Consider the following 14,442-nt stretch of genomic DNA (forward strand, 5'->3'; position numbering starts at 1 on the left):
ACTGAACATCCATGACCCTCTCAACACTCTTACCTGTGAAATGGGTATTTAACCCGTCTCCACCTCAGCCACCTAGCAGATGAAAGGAAATGACGTTGTAATGGATCTATCTTAGTGTGTGTTCTGCTTAGATAACAGAATACTAGAGGCTGTGACGTGGAAAAAACAAAAGTTTATTTCTCACGGGTCTGGAGGCTGGGAAGTCCACTATAAAGCACTGGCTCTGATGAGGGTCTTCTTGATCCATCACAGCATGGCAGCACACTGAGAAACAGAGTGAGCGTGCTCGCTCAAATCTCTTTTCCTGGGAAAAGCCACTAATACCACAATGTGAAGTCCAGCCTTATGACCTCACCTACCCTTGACTACTTCCTGCGTTTGTAACTTTTTCTCTTGCTGTAACAAATTACCCGATGACAGCACATTAAAGAAGTGTGTTAGGCCGGGCGGTGGTGGTGCACACCTTTAATCCCAGCACTCGGGAGGCAGAGCCAGGTGGATCTCTGTGAGTTCGAGGCCAGCCTGGGCTACCAGGTGAGTTCCCGGAAAAGGCGCAAAGCTGCACAGAGAAACCCTGTCTCGAAAAACCAAAAAAAAAAAAAAAAAGAAGTGTGTTAGCCCGGGTTCTCTGGAGGAACCGAACTGATAGAATGAATGTATATATGTACATGTACATAGACATCATTAACATATGCACATACATAGGTACACATACCTACACACACAAATACAGATACGGGATTTATTAGAGTGGCTTACAGACTGTAGTCCAGCTAATCCAACAATGACCGTCTCACAGTGGAAGGTCAAGAATCCAGTAGTTGTTCAGTCCACGAGGCTGGCTGTCTCAGCCCGTCTTCAGTGTACACTGGGATCCCGAAGCAGTAGGCTCTAATACCGTGAGTCAAGACAGGAGGGCAAGCAGGCAAAGAACCAGGGTTTCTTCCTTGTCCTTTACATAGGCTGCCCTAAGAAGGTGTGACCGAGCTGTAGGGTGGGTCTTCTGACCTCAGATGACCTGGATTTAAGGAGGGTCTCCCTACTTCAAATGATCCAGCTAACTAAAAGTCCCTCACAGGTGTGTCCAAGAGAGTGGGCTCTCAATTAATTCCAGATGTAGTCAGGTTGACAACCAAAAGTAGCCATCACAGGAAGGAAGAAGGGGTTATCTGGCTCATGGTTTGAAGGGCCCCAGCCTGTCATGGGGGAGCTGCAGGAGCCTGAGGCAGCTGGTGGCATTAACCCTGAAGTCAGGAAGCAGAGAGAGATAACTGCCAGTGTGTACTTGGCTTTCTCTTCTCATTTATTTATTGATTTTATACCTTGAGATAGAGTCTCATGTAGCCTAGGCTGGCCGCAAATTGGCTAGCCGAGGATGACTCTGAACTCCTGCCCTCTCCCTCTACTTCCCAAGTGCTGGGATTTTTAGACAGGAAACACCATATCCAACTCCCCTCCCCTATTCGGAGACAGGCTCCCAGTGTGTGCCCTGCCTGGCCTGGAACTTGTTCTGTGGATCTGCCTGCCTCTGCTTGGTGGGTCCTGGGGTGGAAGGTGTGCCCCACCACCTCTCGCTCCTTTCTCCTTTTCATTCATTCCTGAATCCCAGCCCATGAGTGCTACTCACTCAGGGTGGGTCTTCCCATCCCGTTTAAACCTCCCCCAGAATTCATCAGTAGTCAGTAGTTTAGCATGGAGGGATAGGGCCCCCATAAACTCTGCCCCATCTGTGACTATTGACAAGTCCAGTCTTGTCTTGTGGTGGTGGTGGTGGTGGTGGTGGTGTGTGTGTGTGTGTGTGTGTGTGTGTGTGTGTGTGTGTGCTCTGTAGCTCCATCTGGCCTGGAACTCGATATGTAGACCCGGCTGGTCTTGCATTAACGGATCCACCAACCTCTGCCTCCCCAGTGCTAAGATTAAAGGTGTGCGCCGCTGCAGCTAGCTTTGTTTTGGGTTTTTAAGAAAGTGTCTTACAGTACAGCCCAAGATGGCCTTGGCCCCACTAACCAGCCATGGCTTCCAGTGCTGCGTTACAGATATGCAGTACTATGCTGAGCTACTCACTACTGTTCAGGGGCGATGTATGAGGAGAGTGTGTGTGTATGTGTGCACATATGTGTGTGTGCGTGTGTGTGTGTGTGTGTGTGTGTGTGTGTGTGTGTTCATGTAGGAGCAAGAAGTCAAACTTGGACGCCTTCCTCTGTCGATCTCCACCTTATTTTTGTTTGATACAGGGTCTCCACTCAACACAGAGCTTGCTGAATTGGCTAGACGGTCTCACTAGAAAGTCTCAAGGACCCCCCTCCATTTCCACCTCCTCAGGGTAATGATTACTGACATGCACTGCTGCCCCAGCTCTTTTATATGTCCATGCTGGGGACCCCTGTACCCCAGCATTATGGAAGATAGAGACAGGAAGGTTGCTAGGACTTGCTGGCTGCCAGCCTAGCTCCAAGTTCAATGAGAGACCCTGTCTCAAAAAAGTAAGATGGAGGATGATGGAGCGGGACACCCAGCATCCTTCTGTGTGGCCTCTGCTTGTGTGTGCACACATGAGCACGTGCACACACACCAAAAAGGAAGCAAACAAAAATGGGCTGGAGGCATCTGTTGTTCAGCTTTCTACGGCCCCACTTTGGAACGCCAAAAGGTTGCTGGTTGTTTTTGTTCTTTTGGGGGGCCGCCACCTAGCTCCCAAATAAATCACACATGGAGGCTTATTCTTAATTATGAATGCCTGGCCTTAGCTTGGCTTGTTGTTAGCCAGCTTTTCTTCAATTACCTCGTCTACCTTTTGCCTCTGGGCTTTTACCTTTCTCTTACTTCTGTATATCTTACTTTCACTCTTAGTCTGTGGCTGGCTGTGTAGGTGGGTGGCTGATCCCTGATGTCCTTCTCTGGCTACTTCTCCTCCTCCCAGATTTCTCCTATTAATTCTTTCTGCCTGTCAGCCCCGTCTATCCTTTCTCCTGCCTCACTATTGGCCATTCAGCTCTTTATTAGACCATCATGTGTTTTAGACAGGCACAGTAACACAGCTTCACAGAGTTAAACAAATGCAACATAAACAAAAGTAACACACCTTAAAATAGTATTCCCCAACAGACATCAGTGATACAATGACTGCTTAGCATCCTTGAAGGGTTCCACCCACAGGACCACATAAACTAGGTGTGGTGGCATAAACTTGTCATCTCAGGACTGGGAGGCAGAGGCAGGAGAATTTTACAAGTTGGAGTCCAGCCTTGTCTATATAGTGAATTCTAAGTCAGCCAGGGCTACATAGTGAGATGTTGTTTCAACAAACAAACAAACAAAGCCATAGGAAACATCTTATCCATGGATAATTATTTTGTAGCACACAGACAGCAGAAACAGGGCATGTAGATGTAGAGACTCCCTCGTTCAAGCCCACTGGGTTTGTGGAGTTTGCTGGTTGAAATGGATGAGGCAGCAACATACCTCATCCTGGGAAGGCAGCTGCTGAGCCAGCCTGAAGGGCCCCCTCGCCAGCCCTGTCTCCACTCTAATGCACTGGATAGATGCCTGGATACACCCGAGGGAGCCTTAATGGACTCCTCAGCCCGGCCTCCGCTGAACTAATGGATTCCTGATGGAGGGAGATAATATCATTACCAAATGGAGCAGGGGGGTGGAAGGCAGAAGGAAGGTCTATCAGTTTCTCTAGGGAACTAGCCACATTCAGCCCATTCTTGGGTTTGGGTGGGGGGCAGGGTCTCATATAGCCGGGTCTCAACTTCACTGTATAGCTGAGGATGACCTTGAACTTCTGATCCTTCTGCCTCTACCACCCAAGTGCCGGGGTGACAAGTGTGCACCAGTATGCCCAGCACCGGTCCTTGGCTCTTAAGTCCCCAGTTATTTCTCTCATATTCTGCACACCACTGTGTCTCCGGAGGTCTGAGCCCATCTATCTGATTGGGTACTTCACTGGCTGGCTTCTGTCATTTTGTTGAGAGCTTTCTTAGTTACTTTTCTCCTTGCTTTGACCAAATAGCTGATGAAAGCCACTGAAGAAGAAAGGAAGGAAGGAAGGAAGGAAGGAAGGAAGGAAGGAAGGAAGGAAGGAAGGAAGGAAGGAAGGAGTGAGTGAGTGGGTTTCTTAGGGCTCATGGGTCCAGGCAAGACCGTCCATCATGGTGTGGAAGGTGTGGCATCAGGAGTGAGGCTATTAGTCTCACATAGCCCGTGAGGGACATTTCAGAGTCTTCCTACTACTGAGGTTGACCAGCAAAAGCAGCTTTGAACTGTACTTCCATATATGATGTACTTACCAGTCCTGACTGAAGGCTCCAAGGTATGGTCGAAGAGAAAGTTTATTGTAGCTACCAGGGAGAAAACAGCCAGTGGCACCTGGAAGTCCAGAATGAACGTGGCCATGAGAGGAAAGGGGGGGGGGGGGGGTGAGAGAGGCGCGTTGAGTGAGGGGAGAAAGCCGACCCAGAGAGATCCAGGAGTCGAGCCAGACAGGAACCAAGAGGCCAGGAGACTGCAAAGCCAAGATGGCTGAGTTTATATAGAAAAGAGAAGCTGGGGGAAGGGAAGCAGAAGCCCAGCCCATGGGAGGGAGAGGCTCAGGGGAGGGGGTGGGGTGAAGAGTGCCTGGAAGGAGCCACAGGTACTGAGTGAGACTTGTCCAGGTTTCTTTGAGATCTGACGCTGATTGTGATCCAAATTAGCCATCAACCGTTCATAGTTCCTCAGTTGTGGCTCGGGGGTTCTGAACTTCTTCCCATATCGTGTTAAAATGATCTTGCAGAGGTCTCGTGCAGCCAACCACAGCTGCTGTGATGTGAGCTCATGTGTGCCTTGGTTCTGCCATATCTAGAAGATGCTGTTTTTTCTTTCTTTCTTTTTTTTTCTTTTCTTTTCTTTTTTTTTTTTTTTTGTGGTTTTTTGAGACAAGGTCTCTCTGTAACAGTCCTGGCTGTCCTGGAACTCACTTTATAGACCAAGCTGGCCTTGTACTCACAGATATCCACTTGCCTTTACCTACCGAGTGCTGAGATTAAAGGCGTACGCCACCACCGCCCAGCAAAGATGCTGTTTTCAATCCGGTCTTTCCTATCTCTAGCTCTTACAATCTTTCTGTCTCCTCTCTCCCATTGGTCCCTGACCTTTGGGGAGAGATTATGATATAGAGGGCCTGTTCCTAGCCAGTCACCTCTACTGATGTTTATGCTCTCCACTCTGACCAGTTGTGAATTTCTACACCAACCACCATCCACTGCACAAAGAAACCTTTCTGATAAGACCTGAGTGATGCATTAATCTCTAAGTAGAGATGGATAGATTTAGAAGCCAGTTTTATACTATATCCATTTGGCAGAATAATAGTAGTAGGTTACCCCTGGGGCCAGTAAACTCTTCAACCATGGTTTCTTGGCCAGGTCAACCGTAGCAGGCATGTGTTTCTTTCAGTGCAGCAGGCTTTAAATTAAGCAGAAAGTGATTGGTTACGCCCACAATGTTTATACCGCTATTGCACCCACGGGCATCCCTTACAGCATTGAGGCAGCGCTATTGTTGCTCATTTGATTGACAGCTGAGTAAGACTGTTGCTAACTTTTCCTCCCCAGCAGGCTACATCACACATTCCAGGGCTAGGAAAGCTATCTCGGCATAGAGGAAGCTTCTAATCAGTATACGTTTTCTCTGTGTCTTCTGATTTTTTTTTAAAGTTTTTTTTTTAATTTTCATCTATGTATAGATGAAAATGTGCATATAGATGACATATAGATGTCTGTGTGCATGTGAGTGCAGGGGCCTGCAGAGGCCAGAAGAGGGTGTCAGTAAAAGCTGGAGTTGCAGTTAGTTGTGAGCTACCAATGTGGGTTCTGGAATCTGAGCTAAGGTCCTCTGGAAGAGCAGTTCATGCTCTTAACGGATGAGCCACATCTCTGGGCCCTCTTGTTTTCTAATTATTCAGTTTTTGAGTTAAGGTGTCATGTAGCTCAGGATGGCCTCAGACTCTCTATGTAGCTGAGGATGACTTTGAACTCTTTTCCGTTTATCTATTTATTTATATGATTGTTTGGCTTGCATGATCTATGTATGTTCACCATGGGCATGCCTGGTGCCAGCAGAGGTCAGAAGAGGGCATCAGATCTCCTGGAACTGGAGTTACAGATGATTGTGAGCCACCATGAGGGTCCCGAGAGGTCCTCTGTAAGAGCAAGCCCTCATAATTGCTAAGCCATCTCTCCAGCCCCCACGGCCTTGAACTCTTGATCCTCCTGCCTCGACCTAGGTGCACCAGTCACCACATCCATTGTATCAGATTTGGGGGATAGAGCAGGGCTGCCTGCATGCTGGCCAACCACTCCACCAGTAGACCCCAGCCTCAGGCGTATTTGTTGGGTTTGGTTTAGGTTTGGGTTTTTGACACTCGGTCTAGTGTAGCCCAGGCTGGCCTTGAATTGGTGGTGTAGCCTTAAACTCCTGATCTCTCTGCCGCTACTTCCCATAACTTCCTTGTTTACACACATTTATTGCTTCTTTTCCTTATCTCATATCCCCTCTCCCTACTGATTTCTTGTGGATCAATTCCCAAATACATGTAAATTCTTATCTCAATACCTGTTTGCAGAGAAACTCAAATACCTCAGATAAGAACCAAGGAGCTTGGCCAACGAGTACTTCCTTAAGGCCTCATGAGAATAGCCATTATTCATTGCTAGTAAAGGATACTGAAGGAAACACAAATGGAAAGATGTCCCAGGTTCACGGTTCAAGGAACTGATAGTATTTAAGTGTTCTTTGTTTTTGGCTGGTTCATTTTTACTGCTGTGCAAGGTGACCTGCCCAGGATTCCAGGCGTAGAAAGTAGATATAAGAGATCCCCGGAGCATGCCATATTGGTGAGCTCTGGGTTTGATTGAGAGACCCTGTGTGTGTTGTATGCGTGCATGTGTGCAGGTATTTGTGCCTGTGTGCAGGTATTTGTGCCTGTGTGTGGACATCTGGAGGACAAAATTTATCTATCTCATTGTCTAAATCATTATCATCCATCATCATCATCATCTTGAGACAGGGTCTCATTTTGTAGTCCTAGAAGGCCTGGAACTCACTATATAAACCAGATTGGTCTCGAATTCAAAGAGATCTGCCCTGTCTCTGTCTTCTGAGTACCAGCATTAAAGATGTATGCCACTATGCCTAGCCAGTCAAATCTCTTTAAAATTACATTTATTTTCTCTCTCTCTCTCTCTCTCTCTGTGTGTATGTGTGTGTGTGTGTGTGTGTGTGTGTACGCGCGCGCACGCGCACACATGTACCATAATGCACACACGGAGGTCAAAGGGCAACTTTCAGGAGTTGGCTCCCAGGGATTGAACTCGGGTCGTCAGACTTGGTGGCGAGTGCCTTTACCCACTGAGCCATCTTGCCAGTCTTAGTGAAATCAAATCTTTATTTTAAAAACCTCTAATGGAAACCATGTTCTCCTTCCACCAGGACTACGAACTGTCTAAAGGAATTCATCAGGCTCCGCGAGGGCAAAGGAGCCAAGAACTGAAGTCAAAGATCCTTGGGCTGAAAATCCAGCAGGGTCACAGATGCTTCTGGGCTTCCAACAAAGAAATGTATGTCTGCACCCACTTGGCCTTTGGTTGCACACAGAATTTACCTCTTTTTGTAGTGAATCTGTAGAAAAGAGATAAGAAGTGAATGTCGACATCCTTGGCTTAGGAAGCTTTTGAAAGAGGAGGTGAGTTAGTCTGACTAGTATTCTCCCTTTTCAACACAACTGCTGCACTCTGTTCGTGTCCCATCCCCTGCTGATCCTGCTTCTCCTCTCCATTTCCCCTGGAATCCACAGACCCTCAGGTCCACAGACCCCAGGAATCATGTCTCATAAGGTCTAGTTGCCAGACAGTAATCTGTATTGGGACCCTAGCTTTCATTTCAATATAACAGCTTTATTGAGACATAATTCACACACTCTTATGAAGCACATATTTGACGTGACTAGGGATGATGATACTATAGCTTAGCTATAAGGGCACCTGCCTAGAATCCCCCATTGAAGGGGCTGACGGTGTGGCTCAGCGGTAGAGCACCTGCCTAGAATCCCCCATTGAAGGGCTGATGGTGTGGCTCAGCAGTAGAGCACCTGCCAGAATCTCCTAGTGAGGGGCAGGGGTGTGGCTCAGTGGTAGAGCACCTGCCTAGAATCCCCCAGTGAGGGGGTGGGGTGTGGCTCAGTGGTAGAGCACCTGCCTAGAATCCCCTAGTGAGGGGCTGGGGCTGTAGCTCAGTGGTAGAGCACCTGCCTAGAATCCCCCAGTGAGGGGCTGGGAGTGTGGCTCAGTGGTAGAGCACCTGCCTAGAATCCTCCAGTGAGGGGCAGGGGTGTGGCTCAGTGGTAGAGCACCTGCCTAGAATTCCCCAGTGAGGGGCTGGGGTGTGGCTCTGTGGTAGAGCTCTTGCCTAGAATCCCCCAGTGAGGGGCTTTGGTGGAGGGTGGCTCAGTGGTAGAGCACCTGCCTAACATGTAGAAAGCCCTAGGTTCAATCCCCAGTAAGGTAAATAAATAAACGAAAACTTAAAAGACAAGTACTTGTTGGTTAATAGACCTCAGTATATTTATAGACTATAGAACTATTGCCCAACCAATTTTAATCTTTCGTGTGTGCGCATGCATGCGCACGCACTGAGAGTATAATCCAGAGCTTCATAATATTAAATAAATGCCCTACCACTGAGTTATACCACAGCTCAGCACAAAGAATTTTAGAGGATAGAAAGAGACCCCATATGAATATGCTACTTCATCCTCTTTTTTATATTTTCAAATTAAATTTTATTTATTGTGGAGGGGGGAACACACTTGCTATAGTGCTACAGGCCACAAAAATATGAAGCAGGAATTCAGCTGACTGTAACAAAAGCAATCATCTGGAAGGTCAAGGACTTTCCAGAGGAAGCCAAGGCTCAAGGCGTATTGGTGTCTTTTGGCTTTGTGAATATATCAGCTGTTTTCTGCTATGAATTTCATGTGTGCTATTATAGCTTCCCCAATTGATTCTTTTTCCCAAGAACTTCTAAACAGTGTGGATTGGTCAGTCTTTGGGCGTGTACAACTAAGGTATTTGGATAACGGCCACACAGGCAAGGCTTCCTGCTTCCAGGCTTTTTGTTTCTCCTTTCTTAGCATTAAAATCAGATATCTCCTTTAGCTACATCCAAGGACACAAGACAGACAGAATAAGCATTTCAGGCCACCTGCTAGTCTCCTGAATTAAGGTAAATATCTATACGGAGACACTGCCAAGGCCAGGCAGCTGTTAGGGACATAGCTTTGTTTCTTGTGCAAATTTAAGCTCAGGCCCTTCTTTCTTACACAGCCTTAGTGGCACCCCCAGATTTCCTCTCCAACAATTAACTCAGAACAAAAGGGCTTTTTCATACTAGGTGCATCAAGCTATGAGGCAGGTTTCCTAGCTCCCAGCAGACTTAGCCCGCCCGCCCGACCAGAAAGCGGCAGGGCCAGAGTATTGCTGATTGTAGGGTATGGAGATGGGTCATGGGGAGAGGAAAGGAAGGAACGAGGACAGAGAGAGGGACGAAGATGAAGATGAGAATGAGATGGAAAAAAAAACTTAGAACTGTGAGAGGACAAGAGGAGAAGGGGCAGAGAGGAGCTGAGTATGAGAACAGAACTGGAGCTGTGTAGATAGCATTTCGTCTCAGAAGAATAAAAGTGAACGGACTAAAGAGTTTCATATCAGTAGATTGATTCATTTGATATCCCTCAGATTAGTAACCCATGCTGCTCGTAGCGTCTTCCCCGGGACTCTAGGAGAAATCTCAGGCCGGCACCTGAGGGGCTTTTGATACTATAGTGCGTATATGGAGTTCAGCGGACAGTCTGCAGGGAGTAGGTTTTCTCCCTCCATCACAGGGAGCCAGGAGAACAAGCTCAGATGATTGGGTTTGGTTGGCAAACCTACTGAACCATCTCACATTTGTTTGTGCTCTAAAAAATAAAACCTGCTTGAAGATCAGAGGGTGGCCAGCCACTAGATAACCATAGAGGCCAGGCAGTGGTGGCACGCACCTTTAATCCTAGCACTTGGGAGGAGGAAGCAGGAAGATCAGGAGCTGAAGGCCACCCTGGGCTACACAAGGTTGTGTAGAGAAACAAAGCCAGGCAGTGGTGGCTCACACCTTTGATCTCAGCACTAGGGAGGTGGAGACAGGAAGTGATATGGCTGGGCGGAGAGAGGAATATGAGGTGGGGAGAGACAGGAGCTCAGCTCCCTTTCAGGCTGAGGAGTTGGTAGAGATAAGAAGTCTCTCTAGGCCGGGCGGTGGTGGCGCACGCCTTTAATCCCAGCACTCGGGAGGCAGAGCCAGGCGGATCTCTGAGTTCGAGGCCAGCCTGGACTACCAAGTGAGTTCCAGGAAAGGCGCAAAGCTACACAGAGAAACCCTGTCTCGAAAAACCAAAAAAAAAAAAAAAAAAAAAAAAAAGTCTCTCTAGTGGCTGGCTTCTTTACTGACCTTTCAGTATTGACCCCAATCTCTGGTTCCAGGTTTTTATTACTAAGACCAATTAGGATTCGTGCTACAAGGTCTTACTGCGTAGCCCCAGTAGGCCTCAAACTCATGATCCTTCCACCTCAGCCTTCTGAGTGCTGAGATTACAAACTTGTGTCACGGTGTTTACCTCTTGCTTTTATACCTAGCTGTGAGAGCATGGCATGCTACGTGGTATGAAAGTCAGGATCTAACTAGCTCAGAGCCACATGTGTTTCCACAAACCTAGCTTTGTGGTTAGTTTTAATTGTAAACTTAAAATCTAGACTCATCTAGGAAGGAAGTCTCGGGGAGTGGGGGGCTATCTTGAGTATATTCATTGAAGTGGGAAGACTTGCCCACTGTGGGTGGTACCATCCTTTAGGCTGGGGACTCTGAACTATATTAGAGTAGAGAAATCAAGCTGAGCTCTATCATTCATACATCAAATTAATTGTTTTCTGCTCTTGACTGTGAATATAATTATGACTAGCTGCTTCAAGATTTTGCTACCTTGACTTACCAGCAATGATGGATTGTGTCTTAGTTTCAGTTGTCAGTGTAATCTTAGCCTGGGATCATCTTTTTTTTTTTTTTTTTTTTTTTTCGAGACAGGGTTTCTCTGTGTAGCTTTGCGCCTTTCCTGGAACTCACTTGGTAGCCCAGGCTGGCCTCGAACTCACAGAGATCCTCCTGGCTCTGCCTCCCGAGTGCTGGGATTAAAGGCGTGCGCCACCACCGCCCGGCTGCCTGGGATCATCTTAAAAAAACCTCAATTAAAGAATTGCCTCAATATTGGTCTGTGGACACATCTGATAAAAAAATGTCTTCACTGACAATTGATGTGAGAGAACCCAGCCAACTCTAGGTGGCATCATTCCCTAGGTGAGACCATTGCTAGGCAGGTGGGCCTAGAAAGCTAGCAGAGACCATGAGCCACAGAGCAAACTCAGTAAGTGGCGTTCTTTCATGTTCTCTTCTTCCGTTCCTGCCTCGAGATCTGACTTCCCTCAGTGACGGAGTGTTAACCCGAAATAAACCCTCTTGTCCCCAAGTTGTCATGCTATTCATTATAGCCACAGAAAGCAAACTGGAACAGACCATAGCCTGGCATTTCTCCCTCAAGTTGCTTCTATCCGAGTATTTTATCCCAGAGACAAGAAACAAAACTGAGACGCTCACTTCCCAGATTCCCACCCCGACGCCCAGTTCATCACTGTGGACATCTACCCAGCCCCTGCCGGGTGACGCGCAGCCGATGCAGCGGGACCTGATACTCACACCATGAGATCTTGGGGACAGCTGCCTTTGGCGATCTCATAGGAGTGCACCCAGTTCCACGGGATCACATGGTGGCTGTAATAGAGGCAGCAAGGCTTGTCGCTTTCTTCTAAAAACCACGGAGAAGAATGACCTTGAGACGGCCCTTCCGGAGGAGGAGCTTCCGGGGGGAAAGGAGCGGGAGATCAGCTACGTACGTGCGGCAGCTCCAAGGTGGATACCGAGGAAGAAGGCCAGGAGAACAATGGAACTCAAAGAGACGGTCTTCATGGTCCATGGGCCTGGGCTCTTCATAGATGTCTCCTGAATTCCTCTTATCTTGTCTTCTATGAGGCTGTGCAGTACCTGAAGAACATTCCAGAGAATTTTGTGGTTGAAGACAAAGTATTGAGTGTATATGTAGGAGTGGGGACGGGCATCGGATCCCCTGGAATTAGAGTGATAGATGGTTGTAAGCCACCCGATGTGGGTCCTGAAAACCAAATTTAGATCCTCTGGAAGAGAGTAAATGCTCTTAACGGTTGAGTCATCTTTCCAGACCCTCACCTTGTTTTTTTGTTTTGTTTTGTTTTGTTTGTTATTGTTGTTGTTGTTTGGTTTCTTGAGACAGCGTTTCTTTGTGTAACCATCCTAGCTGTTCTGGAATGCACTTTGTAGACCAGGCTGGCCTCAAACTCACAGAGATCCTCCTGCCTCTGCCTCCCAGGTGCTGGGATTAAAGATGTGTGCCACCATTGCCCAGGTTTATTTATTTATTAAGATAAAGTTTATCAGTGTAGCCCAGGCTGGCCTCAAACTTGTGATCCTCCTGCCTTACCATCCTGAGAACTGGCGTTACAGGTCTTCATCACCAAATCTATTTTGAGATGGGACATTATATATCATTTAACTCTTTTTAAACAAATAAAAGGTTTATTTTAAATTTGTAATTGTGTGCATGTGTGTGGGGAGGTGGTATGTACTGGTGAGTGCAGGTGCCTATGGAAACCAGAAGAGAATGTTGGATCTCCCGAAGCTGGAGTTATAGATGGTCCTGAGCCACCCAAAGTGGGTGCTGGGAACTGAACTTGGGTCCTCTGTAAGCAGTTCTTGTTATTAATCAATGAGCCGTCTTTCCATGCCCAGATTCAACCCTTTTCAAACCACCTCCCTTTTAGCCATCTGGGTTATTTTGATTGCTCCCAATGACAGGGAACTTATTACCTAGTGCATCCCAGTTCAGGATAGCTATACATGTAACCATACTCTTAAATTCTTCTAAAAATTCAGCTAGGTCTGGGAGCATACCCCCTTTAAATCCCAGCACTCCAGAGGCAAAGGTAGGTGAATCTCTGAGTTTGAGGCCAGCCTGCTCTTCAAAAAAATCTTCTAGGGGCTGGAGAGATGGCTCAGTAGTTAAGTGTTGTTATTCCTAGCCACTTCTGGAGTCACATGACTGTGCGTGTGCTGTCAGCAGTCAGGCAAAATGCTTAGGACCAGGGCCTTAGGTCCTCTGTAATCAGTGCGCAGTGTAGTCACATAATCTATACTCATGGCATAGCTACTTAGGCCCATATATGTATGCACGAGGTGACCTATAAGAGCAGGCTCTACCTACTCCCGCCCTCCCTCTCTCCTTCCCTCTCCCCCCTACCTTTCTTTTTCTGTAGGCCTACCCACCTCCACTCTTTCCCTTCCCTAATAAAAACTCTTATAGTGGGTTCTGTTGTACCTCGTGTTTTCTTGAGCCCAGTAAATAACACCGACAAATAAATAACATTAAGAGCACTGGCTGCTCTCCCAGAGAACCGAGCTTCAGTTCCCAGCACCCACATGGCAGCGCACAGCTGTCGGTAACTCAAGTTCCAGTGGATCCGGCATCTTCATACATACATGCAGGCAAAACACCAATACACATAAAAAGTAAAAATAAAAATACAACTTCTAAAAATGTGATTAAATGTGTATAGGTTCTCTCTATGACTATCCTTCTACGGTTAGTGATCATTGTGTTTCTTTTATGAATCAGAATCCCTCCGAGTAGTGGGTGTGTCCATAAATGGGCTTCCGCTGGAATCTACCTTCTCAGCAATCATGCGCAAATGCTCTGTCCAGGGCTTTGAGGTGGTCCTCTTACTTTTCCTCCTTCTCTCCTTTTTGGGTGCAGAAGATCCAACCCAGAGCCTTGTGCCACACCCCGAGTCCTGAGCATATCCATCATTTCAGCCCCTCTGGGTCCTGTTCTGTTCCCAGCTCACCCTCCCCTATGGTTAAATTCCCTGCTCCATACCCTCCAGGTTGCTGGCTGCGATCTGGTTACATTTGTATGGATGTGCCAGAAACCCCCATCTGGGATGCTTCCCAAGGTCTGGTCAGCTATTTGAAATTCTGCTGCCACGGATACCCTTCTAAAATTCTTCTGTTGTCATGGTCACAGGGATGGAATAGACTGGCTCACTTGTCCAGGCTTCCTCCCTTATGTCTCTTGTGTTACAGAATGGTGTTACTCGAATTCTAAATGGTATTAAATACAAAACCCGGAGCCAGATATTGGAGTAAATGCTGAGACATCAGAGAGACAAAGGAACAAGCCACTGCCACGTCTCACCTCTAGGACTCCTCAGCCTGAAAGGCCTTCAG

The 14,442-nt window shown here is 47.3% G+C and overlaps 1 protein-coding gene across 2 annotated transcripts; it reads right to left on the bottom strand.

Moving 5' to 3' along the window:
• Positions 1 to 7,414: 7,414 nt before the first annotated feature.
• Ccl26 (C-C motif chemokine ligand 26) lies at positions 7,415 to 14,205 on the bottom strand. Of its 2 annotated transcripts, none has more exons than XM_059249134.1 (4): positions 14,093 to 14,205; positions 12,021 to 12,168; positions 11,824 to 11,932; positions 7,415 to 7,665 (listed from the first exon to the last, which is right to left on the bottom strand). In XM_059249134.1, the coding sequence occupies exons 2-4, from the start codon at positions 12,115 to 12,117 to the stop codon at positions 7,572 to 7,574; spliced, it is 300 nt and encodes a 99-aa protein (XP_059105117.1). In that variant the 5' UTR covers positions 12,118 to 12,168; positions 14,093 to 14,205; the 3' UTR covers positions 7,415 to 7,571. The 2 variants fall into 2 exon arrangements, with proteins under 2 accessions (XP_059105117.1, XP_059105116.1); XM_059249133.1 differs by lacking the exon at positions 14,093 to 14,205 and adding an exon at positions 13,884 to 14,084.
• Positions 14,206 to 14,442: the final 237 nt, after the last annotated feature.

Source organism: Peromyscus eremicus, chromosome 23, assembly GCF_949786415.1.
Source record: "Peromyscus eremicus chromosome 23, PerEre_H2_v1, whole genome shotgun sequence".
Taxonomy (NCBI): Eukaryota; Metazoa; Chordata; class Mammalia; order Rodentia; family Cricetidae; genus Peromyscus; species Peromyscus eremicus.